Consider the following 12,717-nt stretch of genomic DNA (forward strand, 5'->3'; position numbering starts at 1 on the left):
TTGCAGGGTTACTGTGTTGCTGCTGAAGACTCACAATTTTATTGGCTTTTTTCCTTCACAGATGGGAAAATAAAGATTGTTGAATCATCTCACTTTGTAGCTGAAGCACTGAATGATCCAAATTGCAATGGTTTTTTTTTTTCCCAGCCTGTGCATTGTTCTGACTTAGATTTAACTGAAGTTTGCAATGCCATATTGTCTGTGTGACAGGGTGTGACGAACAGCAGTGTCACAAATTAAGATGTACTTCAAATCATTTAGAATCAGAATTTTTTTTTAGAAACTTTAGTTTATTGCAGTTTGTGCATTTCATTTTGAAATATTTTTATAATTATTTTCTATTCTTTTCTCTATAGCCTGATGGCTTGGAGAATTCATTCGAGTTCCATTGGCTGCATTAAATACACAAGACATATTATGTGCTAAAGTGGACTAGATGAAGAGAACTGAGATGGAATAAAGAAGGCACATGTTGTCATATGGGTAGTCCTTGCTTACCGACCACTTGTTGAGGAACCAAAGTTATGACAGCACTGAAAAATTTACAACTGGTTCTTGCAGATGCATCCACATAGTCATGTGACCGCAATTCAGGCGCTTGGCAATCAGTGAACATTTATTATGGCTGCAGCTTCCCCATGGTCTTGTGAACACTATTTGCGACTCTCATAACTGGCTTTCAAGAAGCAAAGTCAGTGGGGAACCCCAGCAGGAGTCACCTGTTGTGTTCACATGACATTGTACTTAATGATCCACAGTAATTTGCTTAACAACTGTAGCCGGAACTTGTTGTGGCCCGTATGCGGCCTGTGCGGCTGGTGGCTGATTCGGATAGCGAGGAGGCTGGTGTGGTGCTGCGCCAGCAGCCTGTGCAGCTGGCACTCGAGTCGGACAATGAGGCTGGAGAAGATGTGGTGCCGGAGGTGGGGATTCAGCCAGGGCTTTCAGAATCTCCAGAAGCTCCCTTAAGTGAAGAGGACGAAGAGGAGGAGCCTCTTCTCGATGCATGGGCGTGCAGAGCTGCCAAAAGGCAGGAGTGGCTCCTCAGGAGGAGGTCTTGAGAGTAAGGCTTGGGGCTAATTGGCCACTCCCTTAGCCTATTTAAGGAGGAATGCCGACTGAAGCAATTTGCAGGGAACAACTTCGTTCACTCTCCTTCGTGGCTTGATCTTAGTTCTCTGCAAATTCTGGGCTTTCTGCCAACCATAGTAAGATTAAGATTTTTTATTCTTTGGATTCTTGTAGGCTGTTAAGAAAGTTAATTAACAGCCTTTGTTGAAAAAAAACCTGTTTAATTTAGTAAACTAAGGTTTGTATAGACTTTGTGTGTGCTGCGTTCTTTGGGGTCTGTAGCTGGGGCAGAACAGAACTGATGTTGTAAGTCAGCATGGTCACGTGATGTTTCGTTTAATGATTGCACCACTTAGCAATGGGAATTGCTGGTTTCTATTGTTAGTGAGGACTACATGAACCTCTGTATTTAAAATTATTTCAAGCTAAACTTGATTAAGTACAGGTAGTCCTCGACTTGCAACAGTTCATTTAGTGACCATTCAAAGTTAGAAAAGCACTGAAAAAAGTGACTTGTCGCCGTTTTTCATACTTACAACCATTGCAGCATCCCCATGGTCAGGTGATCAAAATTCAAACACTTGGCAACGGACTCATATTTATGACAGTTGCAGTGTCTCAGGGTCATGTGATCAACTTTTGTGATCCTCTGACAAGTGGAATCAATGGGGAAGCCAGATTCATTTAACAAAGTATGACTAACTTAACAACTGCAGTGGTTCACTTAGCAACTGTGGCAAGAAAGGTCGTAAAATGGGGCAAAACTCACAACTTTCCCACTTAGCAACAGAAATTTGGGCTCAATTGTCATAAGTCGAGGACTACCTGTACTCTGGACTACACCCAGGGTCTCTTTGTGCTTTCCCCCTCTACCTCCTAGTATCCCAGATCTGCCTGGAGGATCCCACTGACCTCCTGAAAATATTTGAGGGGAGAGCATGTGTATTGCATATTCTTAAAGGTAAAGGTTCCCCTCGCACATATGTGCTAGTCGTTCCTAACTCTAGGGGGCAGTGCTCATCTCTGTTTCAAAAATGAAGAGCCAGCGCTGTCCGAAGACGTCTCCGTGGTCATGTAACTCCATGGTCATGACTAAATGCCAACACTGTTACTTTCCCACCAAAGATGTCCCTATTTTTCTATTTGCATTTTTTATGTGCTTTCAAACTGCTAGGTTGGTAGAAGCTGGGACAAGTAATGGGAACTCACCCCGTTACGCAGCACTAGGGATTCGAACCACTGAACTGTTGACTTTTCAATTGACAAGCTCAGCGTCTTAGCCCCTGAGCCACCATGTCCCTTGCATATTCTTATACACAGTCAAACATATTTTTGCAAGTAATTTGAAGTAAATTGGGAGCAGGCTATACAGTATACTGTAATAGTGCTGGCAAAAAATTCCATTTAGCTTGATAGTCGGACTCGAATGATATTTGATAGTGAAAGAGAAACTTTGATTGGAAGGATGTTTCAGGGCTTGAGGACAGAAGACAAATTACCACAGAAGGAGGTAAGATGGATGGAGTTCTAGGAGAAGGAGATGCTGTCCTCTTCAGAATTAATTGCCTCTTCTCTATGTTCGCTGTGGTGTTGCTTGGTTTCTTTGCTTCGGGCTTCTGTTAGTTAACGCCAGGTTTGTTTGTAATAAGACCGTAATCTTCCACAACTTGTTAATTGAGGAACAAGTGTACCTGCTTGGCCTGCATATGTGAGACCTATCTGGATGAGAATGGGGGCAAGTGCTTAACCATAGAGAGGACTAGATAGAATTTACAACAAAAATGAAAGATGGAATCAGAATATCATATATCCAAATTCTAAATTTTTCTCCCAGTACTGAGTCCACTTTAGCACATAATATATGTCTTCTGTGTTTAATAATATCAAATAGTTTCACCAGATTGCAGCAACTGTCATACTCTAGCTTTCTTTTTAACATGTGATTGCATTTATATAAACTTTGACAGAAATGTTATCTTTGTATTCGCATCCTAAATATATTTATGGAACTCTAAATTAGAGTTTACTTCTGAATTGTGTATGTGTCATAACTTATTATACTATATGGTGTTTCTATTAGTACTGCAGAAAGTTTCAGCTTTATTTATAAAAGGTCCTTTGGCGTATATGAAGGTAGAAAGGAAAACAGAGTTAAGGCCTGTCCTATATTGGATGGGAGACTATTCCAGAGCATAGGGACAGTGTGAAAAAGCACACTTCCTAGGTCCCATGAGATGGCAAAGTTTAAAAGAGGAACCTGAGGCAGGTTCAACCTGGGAGCTTGTTGGATGGGCAGATGTTCTTGGGAGAAAGATGTCCTCCAGGAACTGGACACTGTGGTTTAGGTCAGTGTTTTTCCAACATGGCAAATTTAAGATGTGTGGACTTCAACTCCCAGACTTCTCCAGCTAGACTATTGCAAGCAAATTCTGTGTTCATGCTTCTGAGCATTACAAAACATTTTTTTTTTTGAAATCAAAAGTGAGGGATTGCACTGCCATAATTCTTATAAGAGAAAATTAGTTCTTATAAAGTGTGAAGTTTAAATATAAATGGCTAAAATCTCATGGGATATATGAAAATACAGAGATTTCATAATACTTGGCTATATCTTCAGGAAATTTTACCCATCTTAATTTTTTTTCAACATTGTAATATCAGAGGCACTATTGTGTATGCTGATGCGATCTTGCTATTCCTTAGAAATATCCTAAGAGAAAGCAGCTTCCCTGTTTTGTGTGTATATGCGCACATCTTTATTGATAGGTAATCCTTATGCGAAAATCTTCTCAGGACCTTCTTCATTGGAGTGTATGGGTTTCCATGTTTAAAAATGATCATTTCATAATACTGTACCATTTTATTCAGTAATTATTCTTTAAGGGGGAAGACAAATATATATAAACCAAAAGCACACATATAAACTGGGGGAAACCAGGCTTAATAGCAGTGACTGTGAGAGGGATCTTGGAGTCTTAGTGGACAATCAGCTAAATATGAGCCAGCAGCAGCTTAAAAAGCCAATGCAATCCTAAATTGCATTAACAGAGGGATACAATCAAGATCAAGTGAGGTACTAATACCACTCTATAAAGCCCTAGTAAGACCAGGCCTAGAGTATTGCATCCAGTTTTAGTCACCACACTATAAAAAAAAATGTTGAGACTCTAGAAAAAGTGCAGAGGAGAGCAACCAGGATGATTAGGGGACTGGAGACTAAAACATATGAGAACGGTTACATGAGCTGGGCATGGCTAGTCTAGTGAAGAGAAGGAACAGAGAAGACATGATAGCAGTGTCCCAATATTTGAGCGGCTGCCACAGAGAGGAGGGGGTCAAGCTGTTTTCCAAAGCACTTGAAGGTCAGACAAGGAATAATGGATGGAAACTGACCACAAAGAGATTCAACCTAGAAATGAGGAGGAACTTTCTGACAGTGAGAATAATCAACCAATGGAACAGCTTGCCTTCGGAAGTTGTGGGAACTTCATCACTTGAGACTTTCAAGAAAAGATTGGACTGCCATTTGCCAGAAATGGTCTAGAGTCTCCTGCTTGAGCGGGGGGTTGGACTAGATGACCTATATGGTCCCTTCCAACTCTGTTAATCTGTTAAATATTTATAATAGCAGTTACTATGGACTGATACAAAAATGTCTGGGTCTGCAAGTTATTTTCAGGATAGGACCAACCCATTATATATTATGCACGTATACTAGTTACTTACTTTTAAATACATTTGGCATTATAGGAAGCTATCTATTACACATGTGGGCAGACAAGCCTTGCGGAATGTTAATTAAAATAAATGAAGCAGTTGATTTGCATCCATTATTAATAGGTACTCAGACTGAATACCTTCTTTGGATGCCGTTGCTGCTTCTTCCATGTCTAGATCAAACTTTAAACTGTCAGAATGAACATTTCATTCATTGGTTTTGTCATTGGCCAAAAAAAAAAAAGTCATTCTTGGTACATGTTTCTGATAGTAGCCAACATACTGGCAGATGGGCTGGGTTCTGTTTCTCTCCACATTCACACAGCATGTTATTATCTGAGCCTTCACTTGACATATTGATTTTATACTTAGGCACGCCAACTCTCAATCTATTCAGTGTCCTCCAGGTACTATAAGGGAGGTCCTTCAGCCAGATGTTATTCCTTGCTTGATGGTCGTCTTCTTCCTCCATCTTTTAATTTGATTTTGTTTTTGTGTACCCTCAAGAATGTTTGTTCATGCCAAAAAGTTGTTCCTAGATCTGAGTCGGTGTGCTTGGGGCCATTCAGAGGATGTCAAAAATCATTCTCTTGCTTAGTTTTCTCAGCGTCTGCTGGTAACTTTCTCTTGATCTTTAGGTGGAGCAATGCCAGCGAGATTTCTCAATTGATGTAGGTTTGAGACATCCTGTCCCTTCTTCATTTATGGCGATATCAACTTGTTTTGCATGTGTAGATGTGCCCCACACTGGAGCAGCATGCTCTGCTGCAGAAACACTCAAGGCCAAAACTGATGTGCGCAACATAGATGGCTGAGCTCCCTTGACGGTTAATATGGTCTTAATTCTACAAGTGCTACCATAGGCTTCCCAGCTATCTCATCAATAATTGATCCTTGTGCGGCCACTGCTGTATCATCCGCATAGAATAAATGAATAGACATGTGTTGTTGGGAACTGGTTAATCAATTGTATATATGTTATACAATGTTGGAAACAATACACTTCCTTGTGGCAGCCCGTTCTTCTGCATCTTCCACTTCTGTTCTTACATTCATTCAGTGTCACATAAAATCTCCAGTTCTGGAGGAAGCTGCCTGATGCAGTTGCTACATTTCTGCAAATGATAATAGCCAGGCATTTATACCGAACCTAATGAGATTATTCATTTTAGGTAAAATATAAAAACTGAAAATGAACATGTGCCTTACTTGACAACAAACTTAACTCCTTTCAAAATCTGTTACTTTTTGCCAGCTGTACGATTCTTCTGCATAAATAAAGATGAAGATTTAACAGTGTTTAAATGAAATCATACTCATGTAAATAAAAATGAATAAAATCACTTTTCAGAGTGAGATGGTCAGCATATAAATTTAATAAGTAAATAGTAATTCAGATTTTAGGTGAACATGCAATTGACCATTGAGCTTTTAGCGTATGTACCCTGATACCTATTGCTCTGTTGTCCTCATTCACCAATTCCAAAACATTTCTTCTTCAAGGCTCATTATAACATTGCATAAAATGGGAGATCATTAACATTTTATTTAGGTGTCCATTCTTATCTGTGCTTGAAATCCAGGAAATGTTCTAAACTAAACATGATTGCCACTTACTGAACTGTCACAAATAGAAGAGCAAATGTGTGGTTTTCCTTGTTGCCTTCTCTTTTCTCATTATCACCTCCTTCATGGAAGTTGAAAACAATAAAATGAAATGATACAACGTTCAGCAAGCTGGCTTTGAGGAATTGTACTACTTTTCCCATCAGTCTCATATTATCTCCTTGCAACACAGCACTCTTTGGCAGTAGCCACAAAGGAGGAAGATTACAACTGAATGCAGGGATTTTATTTCATTTCTTACCAATTTTATGTCAGATAATACCTTACTAGAAAATTATAGTGTCATGCAGATTTATTTTTCTTTTCTGAGCAACTTAATTGAAGTAACTCATAGAGCCAGAATTGTGTAGATGGCATAATCACTTTTTGCCTGGATCTTTAGCTGCCTTCCAGTCCATCCTGAAGGCAGTGGCCAAATAAATTCTGTGCTTTTTTGCAGCTATTTACTCTTGATAGAGACCATTAAATCGCTTTGTGGTAGATAATAGAAAAGAAAGATAAGTCACTGCAATAATAAAAAGTCCTAGATGTAATCAAAATGTTGGTGAACCATTTTGAATAATATATATCGTATCAACCTACAGTGTATGGATATTACATTTCCCATAAAAATGAATGCAGGTTTTGTCTGTACATTATGGGATTTTTGTTTATCGGGTGATCTCAGGTTAAATCAGCAGTATCTGGGGTTCTGAAGATTTCTCCTAAGACGTTGAGTATCCATAGTTGTTGAATTATCCCAGTTGTTGAACTATTAAATGCTTTTATAACAGGACTTAGTATGAAAGTAGCTTCATGTTTGTTTGTATACATCCCGCCTTTAAAATTGTACAATAATTATAAATTCATAGCTAAGTAGGATTTGAACTTATGGTTTCTTGCTTTCTAGCCTGGTGTCTTAACCACTAGACCGAACTGGCTCTCTAAATGTACATTTATGTCTTATGTCCTGAAACCCCTTTTGTCGCTACTCCTTTAAAGCGACAGAAGGGGATGATTCTAGAAAGAAAGCAAGGAACTGTTCAGCTTTCCTCTGTCCATCACAAAGCTTTTCCTGTAACCACCTATTTTTTATAGACTCATATTTTCTTCCAGGCTAATATTTATATTTTTGTTTTGTTTTGCTTTGCTTTGCTTTGTAATTATACTTACCTTAGTAGTGTGATAATTAGTATTTAGCTATAATTCAGTCACTTTACATTCCCAGCATAGAGATCTAGATCATAGGAATTTATAGTTTGGTTTATAAGTTAACTTATAAACTTATAAGGGGAGAAAGATATTGAGAATATTCCGCAGAAGCTTAACATTTTTAAAAACCATTTATTTCTATAATTTCTGTCTGTTAAACTAGCAGAATGAATTGCTTCAAATGGCACGTATTAAACAATTACATTGTTCTATCATTGTTGATTATTTTTAGAATGTGTAACATCTTTCTTTGTGTTTCTAGGAAAACATTGTCACAGACGACATCAGAATATCAGATTGGAAAGAGCAGGTTTTCCAATCTCATTGTGTTTTGCTGGCAAAAAGCTGCCAGGCTGCAATGGAGCTGGCAAAGCATGCTGTAGGGATTCAGAAGATGGCGTTTAAGTATGGGAAGCACATGTCTATGTGTCACAAGGTATGACTTCTCTCTTCTTTAAAAGCTTCCCGAATGGCCAAGCAGCCAGCATCCTTATCCAAGAAGCATGTCTTTCTGTAGATAATATGTTTCTTAAAAACACACACACACACATTTAGTTCATTTGTGACTAAACTGCATGAAAAAATACTTATATGAAGTATTTAGCATATCACAGAATTCATTTCCCTGTGCTAAGTTGATTCGATACACTTACAGCCTTTAAAACTGAGACAGCTGTCAAAGTAGCCAACTAATCCCAGGAAACTAATGTGAGCGAATAGGAGGAGTGAGCAGAAGGTTTACAGGGAGCTCAGTATGGAATTAGAGAGATTTGGGGAGTTATGATAGCTGCCTGAGCATCTGTGAAAGGGGACAAAAGAGGGTACTTGGCTGCCCTGGAAATTGTCAATGTATTTATCTAGAAAATTGCATCCCATCTTATTCATGGTATGTATGGCAAGTAGTTGCTGTAATGTTAACAACAAATAAATGAAACCATCAACATAAAGATTCAGTTAAAATATTAGAATAATCAAATCTCAATAGCTGTGTAAAGATCAGCTGTTTTTTGCAATTCTCAGGTAATATTAGTTGTTGTTAAATGCATTTCCTGTGGTTAACTACTCTTAACTTCATGATTTTAATCCCCTTCTTTCAGCTAAATGCTGATATTCAGCCATTTATTGATGGAAATTCGAATGATTCCCAGCCATTTAACTTAAATTCTGCTCCTGTAGTATTCCATCAAGAGTCTGTTGGAAGAGAAGTCTGGATTAAGCAAATTAAAGAGGTAAATAAATAAATACATCTATAGTGGCTATGTTTCAAGGGTGAAATGCTCCCGGTTCGGACTGGCTCGGGCGAGTAGGTAGCGATGGCGGCGGGCAGTTCGGAGAACCGGTAGCAAAAATCCCTGCCCCTGCCCCCCATGCCCAGCTGAGCCGCGCGATCATCAGAACCTTTTTTTTCTTTTAAATGCCTCTAATGAGCCAAGCTCTGATGAGCCAAGCTCTGACGATCCCAGCTGAGTTGCCTGCTAATCAGGCAACTCAGCTGGGATCGTCAGAGCCATTTAAAAGAAAAAAAGTTTTTTCTTTTAAATGGCTCTGACGATCCAAGGTCTGACGATCCCAGCTGAGTTGACTGATCGTCAGAGGGTTTTTTAAAAACGATCAGGCAACTCAGCTGGGATTGTCAGAACCTTTTGAAAGCAATTTTTTACATGGTTTTACATGTAAAAAATGATTTTAAAAGTAAAAAAAAAAATTGGCCTTGCCCACCCAGTCACATTACCACCCACCCACCAAGCCACGCTCACAGAACCGGTGGTAACAAATTTTAGATTTCACCACTGCCATGTTTGTACATCTTACAAAATCATAATCATCCCCTCATATTAATTTGTTTTTAAAAAAACCATAGTTAACATTAACCACAGTTATAGAGTCTGAATCCAACTACTCAGTTCCATAAAAGGTATCAATGTTATAAGCATTTATAAAAAGAAATAGTTTTCCTATTTCTGCATGTTTATTATTTAGTAGAACTAGAAATTAAATGTGTTACCGTTGAGTGTGTTTATGTGCATAAAGTCTATGATTCTTATGGTAATTTCTTTTTAAAATTCATCCGGTTAGACTCAATTTTATTAAAATACAAAAATAAATGTAATTTAAAATATGCCTGCCTTCCCTACAGTTTTAGTTTTACAATAATTGAATATTTCTAGCATAAAGCAGAGGGAATGAGCTGCTCATGCATATATGATTATAATTCAAAACACAGCTGGTTGGGCACATGTTAGCCTACTGGCTTTGATATTATTGCTTATCTTATGATTGTGGTTCCTTCCCAAAAGCGATCTCAATAGAAGCATTTTAATGCAAGCCTTGATATAAGTCGTTTAATACATGGCTCTTTCTTCAATGGGTAGTTTAAATGAAAAATAGAGTAAAGCACCCCACCTTGTTCTCCATTGAGAGTGGAGACAGCAGCCAGGATGGGTAGCAGCAGCCAATCAGCATGAAGGACTGAGTCTATCAATCACATCAAGTCCCGCCCTTGTTGCCGGGTAGACCCGCTTTAGACTCAGTCCTTCAGCTTGATCTGGCGTGTGGGTCTTTAGCTCTACCTCATTTCTGGCTATTTAGCTTATTTGGATGTTTTTCTCTGGCTTTTTGACTTCGGACTTCTAGACTACGGTTTTCCGCTTTTTCCCCTTAACGGTTGGATCGACTCTTGGACTTCTAACAACTTTGTGGTATCGTTCAGCCCTTTACTGCCCTTCTAGATAGGACGCTATTTCTAACTGTAGCACCCCTGGGGGGGGGCGCTTGTCTTCCTGGTTGGATTGCCTGGGCTGGGAGGCTTCCCAGAGGGACTGGCTCTACTCGACGGCCGTTTTAGCCTCCGTTGCAATTTGGGCGGCAAATTGCTTGTATCGGCAGGTCACGCCGGCCATTTTATTTTCCCTTGCTCGCCCTCTGCAATTTTACATCGTCGGAGCCTTCGGCGGCCATTTTGATTGCCCTCAGTAGGTCTTGGCTTCTGAGTCAGGGCGGCGGCCATTTTTGTTTGCTCCTTTCCCTCCTGACGTCTCCTTGCCAGCAGAAGGTTTAGCTTCGGAGTCAGGGCGGCGGCCATTTTGTTTGCTTCTCTCCACATTGAAAGCTGCTTGCCAGCAGGAAGTTTGGCTTCGAAGTGAGGGCGGCGGCCATTTTGACTGCTAATTTCGTCGTTTCTGGCCTCAATTTGAAAAGAATCTCCCTTTATTCTGCTCTGCCTCTGTTTGACTATTAAAGTTACTGGACTTGTTGGATCTCAACTATAGTGCACCTGCTGATTCCACTTAGTGGCCTTACTGTTTGGACTTCCTTTGTACTTTCTACCTAGCTGTTATTACCTCATCAAGTGCCACTTTGGACTAAAATTTGCCCATTACTACTAGCCTTTGTGGAGCTCTCGCGCCCCCTGGCTCTTTTACACTGTGACCTTGCAGACGTTTATTAGAGGGGTTTGTCCACGCCCCCCCCCCTTATTGTCTTGGCCTGCTCACATTGACTTTGTGACCTTGTGAAGTTTCCTACGCTCCCCTTGCTATTGCACGTGAGCCCCTTGCCAGCCATTATGCCTAAGGCGCTGTCAAAATCAAAACACGGCCGTAGGGCCGGGGCTAATGGAAGTGAGCGTTCAGGCCCTCAGTCTGCTGATCAACCTTTAACTCGGGAGGCCTCTCAGGAGCCATCCCCAGTTTTACACGAGCCTCATGCCCATCACAGACCTGATAAACAGGTCTTGATGTCCAGAGCTGAAAAAAGGAGGGACAAAGTGTTGAAAAAATTATGTGACAAGGCCAGCGCTGATCTTACCTGCATTGTCTCTCAGCCTCCTGCAGTAAGGGTGGCCTCAGCACCCTCAATGCCTTCTCGCCCGGACACTCCGGATCAGATGTCACTCCAGGATTGTCCAGTGACCATCTCTACCATAAATCTCTGGGGCGCTGAGTCCTCTGGTCAGCCTGCATCCTCGGATCCGGATCCTGCGCAGGTCTCTTCTCTGTCTCCTCCTCCGACTGCCTCTGATCCTGATCCTGGGCCTGTTCATCCCACCGGCCAGCTTTCTCCGGAGCAGATACAACGCATGATTGATGCGGCGGTGCAGAGGTCTCTAGCCGCCCATTCCTGCCTTTCCAGCCGTGCGGGTTCCATAAGGTCAGCATCGCCCGTTTCTCCGGAACGGCCAACTCCTGAAAAGAGGCAATGCAGGGCTCCTGATTCTCCATCCTGCTCTCATTCTACTCAGCCCTCAACCTTGGCGGATGCTGAGTATAGCGACTCCGGTCTCTCAGATGATGAGAATCTTCCTCCGGACCAGCCCTCCTTTACGGGGTTGTTTCCGCAATCATTGTTCAAGTCGCTTCTGTTTAAAGCTGTTTCTACGGCTCGTTTGTCCTCTCCAGTCGTTGATCCTGTGCCCGCTTCTCCAGCTGACTCATTGGATCCCATGTTTGTCGAACCTGCCAGACCAACTACATCTGTGCCAACCCCTCCGCTCTTTTTGGACACAGTGAAGCGGCAGTGGTCTTCTCCTACTTCAGCTGTCCTGCCCTCGGCCAATGACCGAAGGAACTTCCAGGTGGCTTCAGAATTGGACTCCATCCTTCAAATCCCTTCTGTCGACGCGCCCATCGTCGCCTTACTGCCTAATGTCAACGTTCCAGGGGATCCGGACGAAGCACTTCGCCCAGACGAACGTAGATCGGACTTAGTCCTTCAACGGGCTCACCAAGGATCCGCCTGGGCTATTAGAGCTGCGACCTCAGCTTCATTCTTTAACCGGACTACCCTGCTCTGGTTGCGACAGCTGCAGGAAAAATTGTCACCTGATGATTTACGTATCAAACAGGACCTTAACAAAATTGTTGCAGCTCTGCAGTTCTCAGCTGACTCTTCCTTGATTGCCGCCCGCTTCGCTTCTAAAGCTCTTGCTTCCTCCGTGGCTGCCCGCCGCTTAGTATGGTTGCGTCATTGGCAAGCGGACACTAGACACAAATGGCGCTTAGCCTCGGTTCCCTTTGGGGGTACCAGGTTGTTTGGAGATGCCTTGGAGCCGTTTCTCACTGAAACGAGAGACAAAAAGAAGATCTTAGCTCCTATTTTCCGCAGGGGGGAGTC

At 41.4% G+C, this 12,717-nt stretch overlaps 1 protein-coding gene across 1 annotated transcript in view; it reads left to right on the forward strand.

The window, feature by feature from the left end:
* PDSS2 (decaprenyl diphosphate synthase subunit 2) overlaps positions 1–12,717 on the forward strand; it is an 82,157-nt gene that overhangs the window by 53,945 nt on the left and 15,495 nt on the right. The window contains 2 exon segments of the mRNA XM_070953613.1: positions 7,868–8,041; positions 8,703–8,834. Coding sequence (XP_070809714.1) covers positions 7,868–8,041; positions 8,703–8,834 — 306 coding nt within the window.

This window comes from Pituophis catenifer, unplaced genomic scaffold (genome assembly GCF_029215685.1).
Source record: "Pituophis catenifer annectens isolate HBS135680 unplaced genomic scaffold, rPitCat1.0.hap2 SCAF_1, whole genome shotgun sequence".
NCBI lineage: Eukaryota > Metazoa > Chordata > Lepidosauria > Squamata > Colubridae > Pituophis > Pituophis catenifer.